The sequence below is a fragment of the Urocitellus parryii genome, chromosome 9 (genome assembly GCF_045843805.1).
Source record: "Urocitellus parryii isolate mUroPar1 chromosome 9, mUroPar1.hap1, whole genome shotgun sequence".
In the NCBI taxonomy this organism is placed as follows: domain Eukaryota; kingdom Metazoa; phylum Chordata; class Mammalia; order Rodentia; family Sciuridae; genus Urocitellus; species Urocitellus parryii.
In genome coordinates, this window is record NC_135539.1 from 31,741,406 (window position 1) to 31,762,929 (window position 21,524).

General features: G+C 37.9%; 1 protein-coding gene across 1 annotated transcript in view; it reads right to left on the reverse strand.

The window, feature by feature from the left end:
- Positions 1-16,573, reverse strand: part of LOC113193533 (cytochrome P450 3A9-like) — a 32,372-nt gene extending 15,799 nt beyond the window's left edge. The window contains exons 1-7 of the mRNA XM_077802470.1: positions 16,417-16,573; positions 14,441-14,534; positions 13,373-13,425; positions 11,748-11,847; positions 9,451-9,564; positions 9,105-9,193; positions 7,645-7,793 (exon numbers count right to left, since the gene is read on the reverse strand). Of these exons, the coding sequence (XP_077658596.1) occupies positions 7,645-7,793; positions 9,105-9,193; positions 9,451-9,564; positions 11,748-11,847; positions 13,373-13,425; positions 14,441-14,534; positions 16,417-16,487 (670 nt within the window). The 5' untranslated portion in view covers positions 16,488-16,573. The remainder of the gene's footprint in view (positions 1-7,644; positions 7,794-9,104; positions 9,194-9,450; positions 9,565-11,747; positions 11,848-13,372; positions 13,426-14,440; positions 14,535-16,416) is intronic.
- Between the last annotated feature and the right edge of the window lie 4,951 nt (positions 16,574-21,524).

Consider the following 21,524-nt stretch of genomic DNA (forward strand, 5'->3'; position numbering starts at 1 on the left):
ACCTTTCCTCCCAAGCATCAAATAAATTTATAGGAGTAAACAGTAACTCAGCAGTCAAACAGAACAAGAAGCAAAATGAGCAGCTTGAAAAAGAAAGGAAGAAAAGGAGTACAAACAATGCAGGACAGCCTAAATATTCAGGAGGACCTAGAGTCATCAGAAAAATGGTCATATAAAGAACTCAAGGAACACCTTAGACAGATGGAATGGAACCTTAAAGAGGATATGAGACAACAAATTCAAGCAGCAAAGGAACACATTGAGAATGAATTACATAAACAGATAAAAGAAGAAGTTAAGCATCTTTATCAGGAGATAGAGATTATAAAAAATAATCAAACAATAATTCTAGAAATGAAGGAAATGATAAACCAAATTAAAAACTCAATTGAGAGTATCACTAACAGAGTGGAGCAAGTAGAAGCCAGAACGTCAGATAATGAAAACAAAATATATCATCTTGAAAAGAGTCTAGCCAACTAAGAAAGGCTGGTAAAAAAATCACCAGAAAAACATCCAAGAGTTATGGTATAACATAAAAAAATCAAACTTATGAGTCATCGGGATAGAAGAAGCTACAGAGATTCACACCAAGGGAATGAGTAACCTGCTGAATGAAATAATGACAGAAAACTTGCCAGAAATAAAAAAGGAAACAGATATACAAATTGAAGATGCATACAGGACACCGAGCACACAAAATCACAGTAGACCAACGCCAAGACACATTGTTATGAAGATATCCAATATACAGAACAAAGAGAAAATATTAAAAGCTACAAGAGAAAGGAGGCAGATTATATTCAGGGGTAAACCAATAAGGTTAACAATGGATTTCTCATCACAGACACTGAAAGCAAGAAGGTCATGGAACAATGTATTTGAAACACTGAAAGACAATGGATGCCAACCAAGAATACTATATCCAGCAAAACTAAGCTTCAGGTATGACAACGAAATAAAAATCTTTCATGATAAACAAAAGTTAAAAGAATTTGCAGCCAGAAAACCAGCATTGCAAATCATATTGAGCAAAACACTACATGGAGGAAGAAATGAAAAACAATAACCAAAACCATCAGTGGGAAGTGCCTCCATAAAGACAGAGGGCAGGGGGAAAGCTAATCCTGGAGAAACAAATTAAATTTTAAAAAAAAGATAAATAATCAAACATGGCTGGAAGTACAAACGATACATCAATAGTAACTCTAAATATTAATGGCTTAAACTCTGCAATAAAGCGACATAGGCTGGTAACATGGATTAAAAAAAACAAATCCAACAATATGCTGCATCCAGGAGACACATCTGATTGGAAAAGACATGCACAGGCTGAACGTGAAAGGTAGGAAAAAATATACCACGCACACGGTCCTCATAAGCAAGCAGGGGTGGCCATCCTCATATCAAATAAAATCGACTTCAAGACTCAGTTAATCAAAAGGGATAAGGAAGGACATTATATACTGTTAAAAGGAACCATTCACCAACAAGACATAACAATTACCAATATTTATGCACCAAATAATGGTGCTGCAATGTTCATAAAACAAACTCTCCTCAAGTTCAAGAATCAAATAGACCACAACACAATAATTATGGGTGACTTCAACACACCTCTCTCACCATTGGACAGATCCTTCAAACAAAAGTTGAATAAAGAAACTATAGAACTCAATATCACAATTGATAACCTAGACTTAACTGACATATATAGAATATATCAACCATCATCAAGTGGATATACTTTTTTCTCAGCAGCACATGGATCCCTCTCAATAGTAGACCATATATTATGCCATAGGGCAACCCTCAGTAAATATAAAGGGGTGGAGATAATACCATGCATTTTATCTGATCATAATGGAATGAAACTGGAAATCAATGATAAAAGAAGGAAGGAAAAATCCTACATCACATGGAAAATGAACAATATGTTACTGAATGATCGATGGGTTACAGAAGACATAAAGGAGAAAATCAAAAAATTCTTAGAGATAAATGAAAATACAGACACAACATATCAGAATCTATGGGACACAATGAAAGCAGTTTTAAGAGGGAAATTCATCGCCTAGATTTCATTCCTCAAAAAAAGAAAAAACAAACAAATAAATGAGCTCACACTTCATCTCAAAGCCCTAGAAAAGGAAGACAAAACAACAACAAATGTAGCAGAAGGCAAGAAATAATAGCAAATGTAGCAGAAGGCAAGAAATGATTAAAATCATAGCAAAAATCAACGAAATTGAAACAAAAGAAACTATTGAAAAAATTAACAAAACTAAAAGTTGGTTCTTCGAAAAAATAAATAAGATCGACAGACCTTTAGCCATGCTAACAAAGAGAAGAAGAGAGAGAACTCAAATTACTAACATAAGGGATGAAAAAGGCAATATCACAACAGATGCTACAGAAATACAGAAGACAATTAGAAATTATTTTGAAAACCTATATTCCAATAAAATAGAAGATAGTGAAGACATCGATAAATTTCTTAAGTCACATGACTTGCCCAGACTGAGTCAGGAGGATAAACACAATTTGAACAGACCAATATCAATGGATGAAATTGAAGAAGCAATCAAAAGACTACCAACCAAGAAAAGCCCAGGACTGGATGGGTATACAGCGGAGTTTTACAAAACCTTTAAAGAAGAATTAATACCAATACTTTTCAAGTTATTTCAGGAAATAGAAAAAGAGGGAGCTCTTCCAAATTCATTCTATGAGGCCAACATCACCCTGATTCCAAAACCAGACAAAGACACCTCAAAGAAAGAAAACTACAGACCAATATCTCTAATGAACCTAGATGCAAAAATCCTCAATAAAATTCTGGTGAATCGGATACAAAAAACACATCAAAAAAAATTGTGCACCATGATCAAGTAGGATTCATCCCTGGGATGCAAGGATGGTTCAATATACAGAAATCAATAAATGTTATTCACCACATCAATAGACTTAAAGATAAGAACCATATGATCATCTTGATAGATGCAGAAAAAGCATTCGACAAAGTACAGCATCCTTTTATGTTCAAAACACTAGAAAAACTAGGGATAACAGGAACTTACCTCAACATTGTAAAAGCTATCTATGCTAAGCCTCAGGCTAGCATCATTCTAAACGGAGAAAAACTGAAGGCATTCCCTCTAAAGTCTGGAACAAGACAGGGATGCCCTCTATCACCACTTCTATTTAATTTATTCCTTGAAATACTAGCCAGAGCAATTAGACAGACAAAAGAAATTAAAGGCATAAAAATAGGAAAAGAAGAACTTAAATTATCACTATTTGCGGGTGACATGATTCTATACCGAGAAGACCCAAAAGGATCTACAAAAAAACTACTGAACTAATAAATGAATTCAGCAAAGTGGCAGGATATAAAATCAACACGCATAAATCAAAGCATTTCCGTATATCAGCAACAAAATTTCTGAAACGGAAATGAGGAAAAACATTCCATTCACAATATCCTCAAAAAAAATAAAATACTTGGGAATCAACCTAACAAAAGAGGTGAAAGATTTATACAATGAAAACTACATAACCCTAAAGAGAGAAGTAGAAGAATATCTTAGAAGATGGAAAAATATACCCTGTTCAAGGACAGGCAGAACTAACATTATCAAAATGGCGATATTACCAAAAGTTCTCTATAGTTTTAATGCAATGCCAATCAAAATCCCAACTGCATTTCTTGTAGAAATAGATAAAGCAATCATGAAATTCATATGGAAAAATAAAAGACCCAGAATAGCAAAAGCAATTTTAAGCAGGAAGTGTGAATCAGGCGGTATAGCGATACCAGATTTCAAACTATATTACAGAGCAATAGTGACAAAAACAGCATGGTACTGGTACAAAAACAGGTGGGTGGACCAATGGTATAGAATAGAGGACACAGAGACTAATCCACAAAATTATTTGATAAAGGGGCTAAAAGCATGCAATGGAGGAAGGATAGCATCTTCAACAAATGGTGTTGGGAAAACTGGAAATCCATATGCAACAAAATGAAACTGAATCTCTTTCTCTCACCATGCACAAAAGTTAACTCAAAATGGATCAAAGAGCTTGATATCAAATCAGAGACCCTGCGTCTGATAGAAGAAAAAGTTGGCTCCGATCTACATATTGTGGGGTTGGGCTCCAAATTCCTTAATAGGACACCCATAGCACAAGAGTTAATAACAAGAATCAACAAATGGGACTTACTTAAACTAAAAAGTTTTTTCTCAGCAAGAGAAACAATAAGAGAGGTAAATAGGGAGCCTACATCCTGGGAACAAATTTTTACTCCTCACACTTCAGATAGAGCCCTAATATCCAGAGTATACAAAGAACTCAAAAAATTAGACAATAAGATAACAAATAACCCAATCAACAAATGGGCCAAGGACCTGAACAGACACTTCTCAGAGGAGGACATACAATCAATAAGTACATGAAAAAATGCTCACCATCTCCAGCAGTCAGAGAAATGCAAATCAAAACCACCCTAAGATACCATCTCACTCCAGTAACATTGGCAGCCATTCTGAAGTCAAAAAACAACAAGTGCTGGAGACGATGTGGGGAAAAGGGTACTCTTGTACACTGCTGGTGGGACTGCAAATTGGTGCGGCCAATTTGGAAAGCAATATGGAGATTCCTGGGAAAGCTGGGAATGGAACCACCATTTGACCCAGCTATTGCCCTTCTCGGACTATTCCCTGAAGTCCTTAAAAGAGCATGCTACAGGGATACTGCCACATCAATGTTCATTGCAGCACAATTCACAATAGCTACACTGTGGAACCAACCCAGATGCCCTTCAATTGATGAATAGATAAAAAAAAATGTGGCATTTATACACCATGGAATATTATGTAGCACTAAAAAATGACAAAATTATGGAATTTGCAGGGAAATGGATGGCACTAGAGCAGATTATGCTTAGTGAAGCTAGCCAATCCCTAAAAAACAAATACCAAATGTCTTCTTTGATATAATGAGAGCAACTATGAACAGAGCAGGGAGGAAGAGCAGGAAGAAAAGATTAACATTAAACAGAGACATGAGATGGGAGGGAAAGCGAGAGAAAAGGGAAATTGCATGGAAATGAAGGGAGACCCTCATTGCTATACAAAATTACATATAAGAGGTTGTGAGGGGAATGGGAAAATAAACAAGGAGATAAATGAATTACAGTAGATGGGGTAGAGAGAGAAGATGTGAGGGAATGGGAGGGGGGATAGTAGAGGATAGGAAAGGTAGCAGAATACAACAATTACTAATAGGGCATTATGTAAAATTGTGGATGTGTAACCGACATGATTCTGCAATCTGCATTTGGGGTAAAAATTGGGAGTTCATAACCCACTTCAATCTAATGTATGAAATATGATATGTCAAGAGCTTTGTAATGTTGTGAACAACCAATAAAAATATAAAATAAAATTTTAAAAAAGTGTTACACACATTTAATGCAATCCCTATTAAAATCCCAATGTTCTTCATACAAATAGAAAAGGCAATCATAAAATGGATTTGAAAAAAATAAGAGACCCAGAATAGCTAGCAATCCTTAGCAAGAAAGAAAGCGGGAAGCATTATCACTATACCAGACCTTAAACTATATTACAGAACTATAATAACAATAACAAAATGATATCTGCACCAAAATAGACTTGTAGAATAATGGTATAGAATAGAGGACACTGAGACAAACCCACATGAATTTGGTTATATCATACTAGGCAAAGGTGCCAAAAACATACACTGGAGAAAAGAGCCTATTCAACAAATGGTGCTGGCAAAACTGGAAATCCATACTGGTACCAAAACAGACTCGTAGGCCAATGGTACAGAACAAAAGATATAGAGACAAACATACTTGAATACAGTTATCTCATACTAGACAAAGGTGCCAAAAACATTCACTAGGAAAAAAAGCTTCTTCAAAAATGATACAGGGGAAACTATAAATCCATATGTAGCAAAATGAAATTAAGTCTCTATCTTTCACAGTGCAAAAAACTTAACTCACAGTGAATCAAGGACCTAGGAATTAGGCCAGGGCTCCTGCACCTAATAGAAGAAAAAATAGGGTCAAACTTTCATTATGTCAGATTAGACTCTGACTTCCTTAACAAGACTCCTAAAGTGCAAGAAGTAAAATCAAGAAACAATAAATGGGATGGATTCAAACTGAAGAATTTCTTAGCAACGAAAGCAACAATCAGTAAGGTGAAGAGAGAGCCTAATGAATGGGAGCAAATTTTTACAACATGCATATCATATAGAGCGCTAGTCTCAGGATACATAAAGAACTCAAAAAACATAACACCAAACACACACACACACACACACACACACACACACACACAACAAATAACCCTATAAATAAATGGGCTAAGGAATTGAATAGACATTTCTCAGAAGAAGATATACAACTGTTCAACAAATATATGAAAAAATGTTCAACATCTCTAGTAATTAGAGAAATGCAAATCAAAACTATTCTAAGATTTCATCTCACTCCAGTCAGAATGGCAGTTATGAAGAAAACAAGCAAAAATACATGTTGGTGAGAATTTGGGGGGAAAGACACTTATATTGCTGTTGGGACTGCAAATTGGTGCAACCACTTTAGAAAGTAGTATGGAGATTCCTCAGAGAAGTTGGAATGGAACCATCATTTGACCCAGCTATCCAACTTCTTGGTTTATACCCAAAGGACTTAAAATCAGCATACTATAGTGAGGCAGCCACATCAATGTTTATAGCAGCTTAATTCACAATAACTAAACTGTAGAACCAACCTAGATGCCCATGAACAGATAAATGGATAAAGAAAATGTGGTTCATATACACAATGGAATATTATTCAGCATTAAAAGGGTATAAAATCATGGAATTTTCAGATAAATGGATGGAGTTGGAGAATATCATGCTAAGTAAGCCAATCCCAAAACACAAAAAGACAAATGTTTTCTCTCGTAAGTGGGTACTGATCTATAATAGGTGGTAGAGTCATCAGAGGAATGAAGGAACTTTGGATAGGGCAAGGGAAACAAAGGGGGATGGGTGTAGGAGTGATGGTGGAATGATACGGACATCATTACCCTAGGAACATGTATGATGTCACAAATGGTGTGAATCTACTTCCTGTACAAGTACAGAAATGAAAATTTGTGCTCCATTTGTGTATTATGTAGTGAAATGTATTCTTCTGTCATGTATAATTCATTAGAACAAATAAATAAACAATTTCTTTTAAAAAAAGAAATGTACTCACACATACTTCAGAATGGAAGAATTTGAAAACACAATGATAAATGAAAGAAGTCAGACATGCAAAGCCACATATTGTAGGATTCATTAATAGAAAATTCACACTATCAGCAAATCTATAGAGTCAGAAAATAGGTGCATGGTTGCTTAGGCTTGGGGAATAGAGAGTTGATAATGAAATAGTAGCCTGCTCTGAGTTGACAAATGGTCAGTAGTGATGGATGAGTATATCTTTGTACTGAAAACCATTGAATTGTATAAATTAAGTGGGGTAATTAAAAATGTATGTTAATTGTGTATCAATGATGATCTTATTTAAATAGAGAGAGGGAATGAATAACATGGTAGTCCACATACTTATTGAGAGGAGCAAAGGGTCAAAGAGATTAACTTTTAAGAGCTTCTTGACTTTCTCCACAAAGGGATCTTGTGGGTTGTTCAGGGAATCGACGTTCACTCCAAATGAAGTAGCAGTGATCACATCCATGCTGTAGGCTCCAAAAATGCTGAATAGAGAAAGACATGGAAAGTTAAAATCAGTGCCTCTTCCCAATCCTTCCACTACACATGCAGCAAGAAGTAGGAGTAAGTTCACATACCCAGGCAAGACAAGCAATGAGCCACACACTGTCACAGTTATCTGCTGAACTATCAGATGAGTCTATGATCCCTTAACACTATGAGGCCTTTATGAATTGCAAATGAGATACTGTCCTTGTGCAAGGAGTGATGGGGATAGTGAGGTGAGTTAGACTCACCTCTGAACTCAAGGAGCTCACCCACACAGGGATAAGATCCATAATCAGACACACTAACACAAGTAGAATGAGGATGGTTGTGTGTAGAGAATCAGATATGACTGCAAGCTTGAAAACATAATGCTTACTGTCCTTGATGGGCCTTGCTGCAAAAGAGATGTCCTGTCAAGGTATAGATAAGGTGACGGCAAGCATACTTGCACACGAAATGTTTGTTGTCTTTGATGGGGTCTGCCTGCAAACAGGAGGTTCCGTCAGGTTTAGAAAAGGAAACAGCGGACATGCTTGAAAACGAGATGTTTTCTGTCCTTGGTAGGACTTGCTCGCAAACGGGATGTTCTGCCAAGTGGGCTAGGAGGGCGCTGAGAAAATTTTTATCTGTTCTTAACAAAGAGCAGAGCTCAGTATGCTCTGGGCCAAGAGTAGATTAAGCCATGAGAAGCAGATCACTTCTGATTAGAAAATAAGACTTCTGTATACTATGTTTAACTAGCCTAAGACCTGATTTATTGCTGTTGGAAGGCTGTTCTTTGTATTGCAAATGAAGAACTGTTCTTGTGCAAGGAGTGATGGGGATAGTGTTCACAATACTATAAAAAGACTGCTGTATACAAAAAAGTAGCTTTTTTCTGCTGCTTCTTCGGCTTCTGCTTCTTCTTTCTTGTTCATGCTGACCTACGAGTGAGTTATTTGCGGTATTTGGCATAGTTGGCAGGAGTTGTGTAAAAAACTGAGTTTAAGCAGGACAAATAACTGAGTCTTTCTAAAGGACTCACAAAAGTTGACCTTGACCTTGACAGTATTTTGTCTTCAAGTATATCCAAAGTCATAAATAGCAGCCAAAAAACCTTGGCAGATATGGGAGAGATCCTTTCTCCCCCAACTGCCCTGTCTCCTCCTGGGAGCAGCACCTTCTTGGATAGATAGTTGGAGTTGTGACTCCAAACTTGTTTTTGTCTGCTCATTGTACTAGCTCAACATTTGGAATTCAGTTCTGTGGTACACATGTGGAGGTGCTCCTGGTGGAGCTTGGAATGCCAGAGCTGCCCTGCTACTTACTCTTTCAAGTTGATAAACTTGCCATTCTCTGATTCCAATCTCATGTTTTTCACCAACATATCTCCATACTGGTTAATGATGGGGAACATCTATGCACAAAACACAAGATTGTCCATGGTTAAGTGAGGAGACTCAGTCCCCAAAGCTATAGCTTTCCTGGGATGAAGAAATATGTGACATTTATAATGAATCTTACTATATCTCTTCTAAAACATAAAGACAAAAGAACATTTTTAGGAAGTTCAAATTCAGAGGAATATCCCTTGTAAAGGGACTACTATCTATCTCACTTTCTACCCATGCCCAGATTTATTCTTTAAAATGAAAAGCCCTCCTATTTGATTACCTCCTTGAGTTTTCCACTGGTGAAGGTTGGAGACAGCAGTGTTCTTATTCTCTTCCACTCTTCATCCTCAGACAAAGTGATGGCTTTTTTCAAAAATCCCACTGGACCAAAATTCTAGAGTCCAAAGGAAAAGAGATTTTGTCCTACATAAATTTGGAGGTCTCCACAGTTGCAAAAGTTTGTTAAACAAGCATCATTTATTTAAAAAAATGTTTAGTGACTGCCTACTAGGTAGCTAGCACTATGTCAGACATTCAATAGTATTTATTCCAAGTTCCTAACCTCCTGAGAGTTAGGAAGAGACACCCAGGTACCTCACACCATTTTTGGACTTTATATTCCAACCTTTGATTAGATGCAAAATTCCCCTTGGTAGGAAGCTTTTTCCAGGGAAGTAGACAGGAAGAAGACCTAAGAAGATTTAGTACGACCCCCAGGGCTATGCAGAACAGAAATGGGTTGGTGACAGATACCAGATGTTCTTGGTCAACTGTATGTTAATTAAGACCACTTCTGTCTTTACAAGCATTTATAGCATAAGCATCTTGATAAAAGGGTGCTTAGATACGATAATTTTAAAAATAATAATGTTTGAAACTTAAAGGATTTGGAACATAAGTGTAATAAAGAAAAAAACAAGTTATTAATGGAAGTTCTTCCAATATTCTATACAAGGGCAGAGGGGGAAAGAAAGATAATTCTATTTTTTGACCTGGGTGCTAGCTCACCAAAGTAAAACCCTTGAAATTTAGTTCCATCATCTAAAATATATTTTTGAATTAAAATATATGCTTTCATCCAGGCACACTGGTGCATGCCTATAATCCCAGTAGCTCAGGAGTCTGAGACAGGTTGATCACAAGTTCAAAGCCAGCCTCAGCAATGGTGAGGTGCTAAGCAATTCAGTGAGACCCTCTCTTGAAATAAAGTACAACATAGGACCAGGGATGTGGCTCAGTGTCTAGTGCCCTTGAGGTCAATCTTCAGTCCCTCCCCGCCCAAAAATAAATATATGCTTCCAGCACTCATTCACTGTAAAAATTTAGGATATCATGAAGAGAGGGAAGCTTCTTCAACTTGACAAAGTGATTCTGCAAAAAATCAATTTTCTACTAACAATATACTTACTGGTGGCAAACTGAATGCTTTCTCCCAAGCATCAGGAATAATTCTACAATGTCTGCTCAGTCACATACAGAAAAACAAGTAAAAACTTCATCTGAGTATAGATTAGTGTTGGGAAGTAAATAGAGGCTGTATTTGGGCAGTGTGGAATATTAATCAAAGTTTTTAAAATATTTTTGTGATGATGGGGAGTGAACCCCAGACTGTGTGCCTGTGAGGCAAGCACTCTACCAACTGTCATAAACCCAGCCCCCAAAGAATTTAAAAAGTGAAGATAAAGATTGTATGGGAATACACACACACACACACACACACACACACACACACACACACAGCAGCAGCAGCAGCAGCAGCAGCAGCCTCATCTAAAATTGGGGTAAACTTTGGAAGATTAAAGTCTATATCCTTCAAAAGAAATGTTCACTCTCCTGGCTCTTATTCAACTTCACACTGGAACTCCCAGCTGATGTCAGAGGAAAAGAAAAACAAATAAATAAAAGGCATACAGATAGGATTTTCCCTATTTGTAGGTGCAAACATTGACCAATGTGGTCAATACACAAGAAACCAGGCACATTTATAAGGTTAATGAAGAATTGGTGAAAACACATTAAAAACACAATCTAAATCTACACAAATGAAGGCATATGACACATTTGCAGAGTTGCACACTCATTCATATAGGCACACAAAACAGGAAAAATGAAAATTAAAAGCCTATATTGTATAAATTTCCTGTTACTATAGAAATATGAACTTAATAAATGTATAGTCATGTAAGAAATTATCATTGGGTAAAACAGAATAAATTATACATGCAACTGCCTGGTAATTTTTGGCAAGGAATGCCCTCTGAATTTATAAATATCTCATCATAAAAATTGAGTTAATAAATAAATAAATGTTACTTTGGATTAGACAAAGGGGAACAAACGGAAGGATGAGAAGATGGGAATAGGAAAGATTGTAGAATGAATCAGACATAACTTTCCTATGTTCATATATGAATACACAACCAGAGAAACTCAACATTATGTACAAACACAGGCTTGGGAAGTTGTATGTCATGTATATATAATATGTCAAAATACATTCTAGTGTCATGTATAACTGAAAAGAATAAATAAAAAACTTAAAAATAACTAAATAAATGTTGAAAAGTAAATGCTTACCCGTCGGTTAGTGAAGGCAGAATAACATTCTTTGATGAGCACTGTTTTGATAATGCTTGGCTCCGTAATAAGCAAAACAGGCTGTCGACCATCATATAGGCTGTGTTAGAAAAATAGGGCTGATTAAATCTAATGGGCCAGATTCTGCAGCAGGAATCCAGACTTTGATCCTGATGTTACCTATTCTACCTGCCTAGTCCTACATTACATAGCAATATGAAGATTCTGACCACAGAAACCACTGCAGTCTTCATAACATAAGAGGTAAAGTAGGTAGGAAGAGAAAGTTAGAGACAAAATACACCTCCTAAGAGATAATAATTAGAAATAGCATTGGAACACTTGTTAAATCTAGATGATGAATATAATAGTATTGCCTACACTACTTTCCATAACTTATTTATTTATTATTTATTGTAATTGTAAGTGGACAGAATGCCTTTATTTGTTTATTTTTATATGGTGCTAAGGATCAAACCCAGTGCCTCATACGTGTTAGGCAAGTGCTCTGCCACTGAGTTACAGCCATAGCCCAGAGTCTCCATAACTTTTCACATCTCAAAATATTGGATTATTCAAAAGGCTATTAGGTTAATGAAAAAATTGAAGGCAGATAATTGACTAACTGCTCACAATTACTAAATTTTGCAAGTGGTAGCTGGAGTGGGGCCTTTGGTGATCCAGTGGGGCAGGTTGTGTCACTGGATCACATGGCATCTATGGGCCATGTCAACTGAGCAGAACACCGTGTTCAGCCCTGTGCTTTCTGCGGATTGTTGAGAGAAGATGGAGAAGAAGAGTCAATGTATTCTACCACTCTTTTTAGTGTATAGCAAAATGATTACACCTCTTCTATGGCTCTCACCAAACCCCCACCAGCTCTGAAAGGGAATAGTTGCTACAATAGCTGAGGCCACCCTCCAATATAAACACCATCAATCCACCAGGGAACTCAGTGGTGTAACTACATTCTACATTTGGTCTTAAAATCAAATGGATGAAGGAGAGAAAGAAATTCTTAGGTCTACTTCATTGAAAAGTCAACACTTAAAACTTAAAAATGGAATATAAGCAACAATAATTATGACAATAAAAAGAAGAAAAAAGTAAAGTAAATGAAGAAAGCTGAGCAGAAATGACTTCCCATCTGTTTCCCAGTACCTTCTAGCCTTTTGTTCAAAAGCATACATTAAATCTGAAAATTAAATAAGGGGATTTTGCTTTTAAGCTAAAAGGAAGTCAATAGAGGAAAAATATGATGCCATAGACTTATAAGCCCATGATTTAAAAAAGGTTCTCAAATAATACATATTATTCAATTAAAGGAGTCAAAAACAAACAAAAATGGGGAAGACTGGAATAAGCAGACATTGGACATAAAGTAAGGCTAGGAGACTCTGGGGTCATCAAAAGCAGGAAAAAAGCCAAAACATGCAACATTCTCAACCTAAGTCAGACTATGGAGCCAACTTCTGGTGGCATGCAGCACCCTTGGCAGGACAAGCCTCCAAGGACTTTGCAGCACAGAGGGCTGCATCCAAAAAGCTCTGGGCTGAGGTTGTCCTCACACATTGGGGTACCACATCATAACAAGTCTACCAAAGAGAAATTTCCAGAATACTCACCCCCATGTTTTTCCATACTTTTTATAACATTCTGCATCAAAATTAAAAAAACCCTAGGAAGAAGAACAAAATGAAATTCCATTATTGTTGTAAATGTACTGACATAACATCAAATGTCCCAAGTCCCATTAAATCAGGTTTGATGTTCCAACAGGTGGTTAGAGAGAAGCTCTCACTCAGAGGCTTCTGAGAAGAAAAGAGAAAATATACACTATTTGAAATGGAATATGTAAAATCATTTAAATTTTCTCTAAGTATTCTACATACTCAACTAATTACCCTTGTCTATGAATACAACATCCTTCTCTTCTGAAGTATTTCTTCTTCTACTTATGTTGTCTCAGAAATACTGAGAACCTCTGAATTATTAGCTCCATGGACACACGAGGAAACCCAGGGTGAAGAAAAGTGAGTGTTTCCCAGGGCCATCATTTATCTCCTCATCCAGTATCATTTTAATTTATCTCATGTTTTCTCTAGAATTTTAGTAACATTAGGAAGTTAAAGATACCAGCAACCTCTTTTAGCCTAGGAGATCATATTATTGAGGAAGTAAGTGAGATAGTAAACAAATAAAAAGTGGACTTGACTTCCTGTGTGTAGCTCAGGAAAAGGGGAGATGCTACCTCTCTGCACATAGGACACAAATAGGTAAACACTGGCTCTGAGTTTTCATCATAAAAACTAAGCAATTAATCTTCCTCATGCTAAGTTTCATTTGTAATATTTTAACTGTGCAAATAAAGCATCCCAGTGTGTCTTCCTAGAATCTGCACTGAAAAAAAAGAAAACTTGGTGAGAAGTCTCACAGTCTGAACATAAAGTCCACAGCTTAGAGTGTGGATGTGCCAGAGTCCTGAGCTCATCAACAGAAGTGAACCTGACACTATGAGGAGTTGTAAACAGACCCCCAGAGTAAACCTGACTGTGCTTTGGATGGGGCCCTCACACAATTTCTGAAGCTTAGAAATCTTGAAACTTCTCTCATGGAGCTGAATTTCTACTGATATAACTAAGCAGATGTTTGCAACCATAAGAGGCAAAACAGGGAGCTCAAATGACACTCACCTGGCGATAATTAAGAAGAGTTCCCAAAAAGGGCAAAGGTCTTGGCCCTGGAATTCCCAGCTTCTTAAAATATCCATGTGAATAGGTCCCATATCTACAAAGTGGAAGAGAAATCCAGGTCAGGGCATTGGGACTGTGGGTATATAGTTGCTCATGAGTCACTGATCAAGAATGGGAACAGTGAAGCCAGGCAGATAACATGTAGGCCATAAATAACAACAAAAACTCCAATGGCCCTAGTTACATCTGTTCATCATCTCCTCTCTCAGGGAATCCTGAGAGATGCCCAAAATCATAATAATTACCTCAAAGCAGCTAATTCCATTATTAGGCTCCCAATGCTACAGTGAATATCTGATATAAGTTCCCTAAACATGATCTTCAAAATTGCTGAGCAATTCAGCCTAGATTTCTTCCAGGTCACCTCATTCACTGGTGTCAGTTTAGGAAGCTGAATTGATACCATCATGTTGGCCTCTCTAGTGGCTTTCAGTGGGGGCTGTCCCCACTCTGGGCCTTCTTCCCTGAGCAGAGAGGAATAATCTCCCACTTTTTCATAACTCCTATCTGGATGCCTTTTATTGAATCATTGGTCCACATTCTCCCTTACTCATCTGCTGTAAAGGATTAAGAACACTGGCATACAGGAAACTGTTGAGTAAGAATAACCTGCGGGGCAGATATATTTAAAGACGTGTAATCTACGTCATGGATGTATGTATTAGATTAATATTCCTTCAATTGTTCAAAAAAGATGAGGTCATTTTTAAACAGATTGGTTTTCACAAATACAGAATCCAAGGGTTCTATTTTGACCTTCAGAAGGAACGTGAGGAACTTACCTCAAAGAAATTGTACTATTGAACAGAATGAAATTAAAACATTTCCATTAATTTTAAAATGCCACTGGAGGGACAATAGATGCAACAAAAACCTGAATACTACCCTTTACTTCAATTGATACAACCAGGTTTATATTTTCTATTTTCACCTCATTATGAATACCAACTCTTATAAAAGTAGATTTAAGATAGAAGTCAAACGTCTCCTTGGGTCAATGTCTTCCACCCTCAGTCAGAAATAACTGCTCTCTTCATCTACTCCATGAAACAGGAATCCCACTATTTTTTAAACATTTTTTAGGTGTAGACAGACATAATACCTTTATTTTATTTATTTAGTTTTTTGTGGTGCTGAGGATCGAACCTAGTGCCTCACATGTGCCAGATGAGCTCTCTACCACTGAGCCACAACCCCAGACCAGGAATCCCACTATTTAAAGGAATTCTTCTACTAGATTATTTTATTCATTCTCCTGTACTGGAATATCATGGGAAAATGTTTAAAATACACAATTGGCTTATTAACTTCTGTCTCTTAAGCTGAAATTATATTTCAAATCAAGGAAGAAACAAATCTCTACACTGATGCTAACTTAAGAAATAAAACTTCAAAATTCCTCCCAGGTCTTTGCTCAATAGTTTCATCATTCAGCAGTAGTTGCATATTTCAGGGTGGAAGAATTCAGTTTTTGGAGGGAGGGCTGTCACAGAGAAGGGGAACAGAACAGAGAGAAGAGCTGAGTCTGAGTCTATGGTAGAACCTGGGGTGCACTTGGTGCATTTTACAAATGGTGCTGGGACATGGGGAGAAAGAGCAGGAACCACCTGTTCCACAGGAGACAAGCCTTCTGCACATCTCTTATACTGCACATAGAACACAAAAGATAAACAATGACACAGAAAATTAAGAAGACCCCTCTTTACCCCCAGAATTCTGAAAGTTTGAAGAGGGTGCATCACTTTCAGAATGTGTCCAGTTGTTTGTAATCTGCATCTACTGAACTCTGGCTGATTAATCTAGGTCCAAACTGAGACTCAATCAGAAGTTCATCCCCCAAATCAAATTATATCAGTAAACCTCCTATTCACAGAAATGGGAGTTTGAAGAGGAGAGGAACTGGGACAGTTACTCACAGATAGAGGAGCACCAGGCTGATTCCCAGGAGAACCCAGGTTTCCATGGAAAAGTTTGGAATCAGGTCCATCACTATTTTCCTTCTAAAATTTTCTCCTCTGAGTTTGACTTCCAGCTATGTGAGCTATCTTTTCACAGGGGAAGGTGCCAAGCTTGTCTTCTGTGAACAGCTGTGAGTCAATGAAATCGGTCTGGCATATTTTTATACTGGGAAAGGAGGTGGGGCTGGGTGTACAGCCAGTAGAAAAAACCACCTGTGCCCCACCCACTATTGCAGAAGCCAGGTGCCCTCTCCACCTTGGCAGTTGGCAGTGAGTCATGAGACATGCCTATTTTGATCTTTGAGCTCAGGTTTATAAAAATTATCAATAAAAACTTTGATCAGTATTATCATTATGCCAAAAGATTTTGCTTCTTATCAGAAACTCAAGTGAAACATTGGAATTAAATGTCCTTTAATCAGTTTTTGTCTCCTTGGGTGTTCTCATTACAAAATCCTTTAATTCCACCCAAAAAAAGGTTATATCTACATAACTACTCACGCACTTTCCTCTGCTTACAATGCCCTCATGCTCCATAGAAGACTTTTTTAAAAAATATTTCATTCTTTCTTTCTTTCCTTATTTATTTCTATGCAGTGCTGAGAATCAAACCCAGGGTCTCACACATGCTAGGCAAGCACTCTACCACTCAGCTCCAACCCCAGCCCAGAAGACTCTTAATCATCCTTCAAAACCCAGCTCAGTCAAAACTTCATCTGGTAAAGGCTTTCAACACCACCTCTTCACACGGAACCACTTCCTCCCCTGGACAACTTCTACTATCCCTGGAACACAAATCTCTTATTGTTGTTCTCTTTACTGTCCTACAAAATTGTTGGATTCCACCTTTGTTTAACTTTCCAGAATGTGAACATCTACAGAGCAGGGTCTCTGTACTATCCACCATTATGCCCCTAGTACCTAGCAGAGTTCTTTACAAAGAGCTGGTATCCAGGACATTTGGTCATTGAGTCAGGTGAGATTGCTGAGTCTCTGCAGGTTCTTTCCCTGTGAGTCTTTGGTGAGCACTTCATCTTCCTGGTTTATTAATACAGGAAGATTATTTGGCTTTTTTGGGCCACAGTCACCTTCCTAGAACATTCAGGCTGTTGTGCCAGTACCCTGATGGCCAGAAGTCCCCAATAAAAAAATAGTTGGCATAGACAAGATGAAGATGATGGATACACTGGGTAATATCAATCCAGAATACTTCCTGTGCAGCCATTCAGAGATCCCTGAAGTACCCAGAAAGTTAGACAGATTTTAGAGCAAAGAATAGCCTCTGTCTCTGAAAATAATGCATGTCTATGACCAATGGGTGTGAAAGGACAGAAGAGGAGAACAGCAGCCTGCATGGCCAAGTGAACCGCAAATCTCTACCCACCCATCTCATGGAAGATATCACCACAGAGGGCACATCCAGCACCAGAACCAAAAAAAATGATCCCAGATTTTTCATTAGGCCAAGAGGTATCTGAGCAGGTGGCTTCCTGCTTTTTGATAAATGGGTGGTTGTGGGTGGAGAACAGACCCTGGGAGCTGGTTTAGGAGGAGTCTTATAAGAACAATTGTCATTGTTAAACCCTCAGCAGATTCCTGATGTGAGTGATGACATGGCTAAGTGTTTGGAAATTATACCAGCTCATTAATTTAACTCTGAGTCAAATTCTTTGTCTGAGTAGCCTGAGAAACAGAGGATTAGGTAACAAAGTCTCCAAGTTCTCAAAACATAACAGAATGAGAAGACATTTAAACTGTGCTTGTGTCCTTCATTCTCTCTTTCTTCTGACTCTGTGCCAACTGATACTCACCCTTCACCATCTCTTTCCACATCTCTGGCATGCATTCACACAAGGAGAGATTACAGTGTCATTTGAGAACTATTGACAATTAATAATCTTGAAACAGACTGAATTTGGAGGCACCCCATTTGACATTGGGAATGACTTCCTCATGCTGAGAATAGAAGCTGGGGGCCATGGGGCTTCCACCTCCCAACCTGACAGGCAACAAAGAAGATGGAAGTGGGGACATCCTTCCTTCTGGGACTAACACAGACTAACTAAATCTGCATGTGTGTATTTCCTGCTTTTTTTCCCTAGATTGCTCCCTCTTCAGATCAACCGAATCTACACATGTATATCGCCTGGCTTTTGTTTCTGTAAATTATGTCTGTGGGATAGTTAAGGAGAAACAATCTAACTGCTTCCTCCCAGGTTGATCAAATGGCATCAAGTTCAATACTCATTTTACCATCTTCTGTCTATTTAATATGTGGGCAGACAGTCAAATCCAGCCAGCTAGGATCAAGGCAGTTCCCAGGGTTAGGCTGTCAGTAACAATCTCACCATAACCCAAAATCTTTTTATACATTTTGTATGTAAAACCTCTATGAAACTATATAATTTCATCTTTTTATCAAGACATATATTTGGCTAAGATGATGAAATAACCAAGGCTAATATGATTTTCAACAATATTTGGAATAGCACATAGTAGCTTTTAGGAAAAAAAATGTTGATTAAGTAAATGAAAACTAACTTTACTTGTAGAATTCACACAAGTTGTGGAGAGAATTCTAATGCCGTTGTCAGCAATATTTAATGCAATAATGACAAATGTTAATTTTCAAAATAAACACTTCAAATCTGGAAGGAGAAAAAATTAATTATGCTGATAAAGTGTGATATTGGTTACACAAATATTTTAGTGTCTGTTACAAAATTGAGCATAATTTATTTTACAAAATCTCCTTTGACAGATTGTGAGCCAATGTGGCTGTGCTACCAATAATTTAAATCTGCTTCATCTGAGCATTAACAGCATGATTTTGGAATGATTAAATTGCTCATTTTCATTGACAAAAGAACCTGGTATGTCACACACTTTGTGTGATATAAACTCTTTACTCTAAATAACCTAATGATTTTGTCTTTGCACGTGTATATTCTTGTCACATGAATTCCTCTATCAGTTTGACAGGGTTTTCCTTTAATGTTCCTAATCTTTCACAGTCATTTTCCCTTTTAATGCATTATCTACTTATAGGAAATAGGATGCCAAGACATAAAATCCCTATAAACTTCATCCTGTAGAACCTATTACTGGTGTCATAGTGGCAATGGTGGCTGTTTAAAATAATATTTGAATTATTGGAATCATAAAATTCAAAATGTTTTTAAGACATTTTTGGGGGGCGTTAAAAAGTTGAAGACAAACTATCAACTGGTCTCACGTAATAATGCTGCAAGGGGCAGTGGTAGATGGGCCATAGGAGATTCATCGCTCTGTGCCCTGGCCTTCAATAGGCCATGCCACCTCAGCAGAGCCTGCGGCCCGCCCCACAGTTTCTGAGTACTGATGGGAGGAAAAGAGGAGGGATAAAAAAGGCAGAGACTTCACTCAATTGCTTCTAACATACAAGTACAAAGATGGACCTCTTCTAATTCTCCCAGAAAACTACCAGTAGCTCTTACAGGGAAGTCGGGCCACACTTCAAAGTCATTAAGTACATGAGCCCAAAGGGATCTGCTTTAAAAATAGGCTACATCACTTCTTCCAAGTCAGTAGAATGAGGTAGAAAAAGAAATGCCAGGCACTAGACAGAAGGTGAGCCTGGGAGTCCTTGGGCCATCAAATCCTAGAGAAAAATCATTACCTGCAACATTCTCAGTTCAATCCTTGCTAAGCATCTCCAAACTAGAGTGTTCAGAGTCTGGACCTTGACATTTGGTGACATATGGGACCTTGTCAGGACCAGACATCAAGGGCTTTTCAACAGAGAGCTGCATCCCAAGACTCTGGGTTAAGATTTTCCTCATATACTGAGGTGCCGCATCCTAACAAATCTACCAAGGGAAGTTTCCAGAATACTCACCCCCACATGTTCCCATATTTCTTATAACACTCTTCACCAAATTTCCACATGCCCTGGGAACAGAAAACAAAACTCTGTTACTCCAATGTACTGACCATAGCACCAACAGGGCACAAATGACTGGAATCTCATGAGAGCAGGTTGACTGCCCCTCACTGCAAGTTAGAGCGCAGCTCATAATCAGGGACATCTAAGTGGACAGGAGAGAAAATACAAGAGATACTGGAAGTGGAGAAATCAGTCCTTCTTGAGGTTTCTTATGACTTTGTAGACATGGCAGGGATTCTCCTCATCTGTGAACATGAAACAACTGCTTGTATATCTAAGGCATTCTGGCTTGTGAATCTGTTGCCTCTAACATCTACAAACCTCTGCATTATCCCCTCTGTGGGAAATCAAAGCTGAGGGACAATGAATGAGAATTCCCAGGGATATCCACACGTCTCTCCTTAAGCATGTTCTTATCTATCCTCATGAACTCTCTCTCTTTCAAGTTCTGGTAGTTAGGAATCTGAAGACACCAGTGGACGGTTTGGTCCACCAAACTTATGTACATCCCCAGGCATGGTGTGAGGCCCTAAAAATCTCAGAACTTCCTCCTGAGGAGCAGCACTTTGATATAACTAAGTGGATCTTTGCAACTATGAGAAGCAAAACAGGGAGGTTGAGCAAGACTCACCTTACGATAATCCAGGGTAGTTCCCAAAAGAGTAAGAGGTTTTGGTCCCAGAATCCCCAGATTCTTAAAAAGTTCATGTGAGGAGGCCCCATACCTAAACAGTGAAAGAGAAAGTCAGTCACAGAGATTGTGACTGTATGTGGGGCTCGCCTGTCACAGACTCAGGAACCAAAACAGTCTAACTAGGGAGGTGACATGTAGGTAATAAATGACAGAAAAACCTCCAAAACTATAATCACATGCACTCACCCTCTCCCTCTTTACCACCACTGAGGGACCTCCTGAAACTCATGACTAACTAAAAGCACCCGAACTCTTTATGCTCCCATCCTAAAGTGAATCCTTGCTAAGCATCTCCAAACTAGAGTGTTCCTAAGAGCTTCAAACTGGAGTTCTTCCAGGGCATTTCATTTGTTTGTGTCAATTTAGGAAATTGATTATTCCATGAAGTGGATGATTTTCATTCATGGACTAATGAATGAGATAGAACTGGGAAGTTTTTTTTTTCTT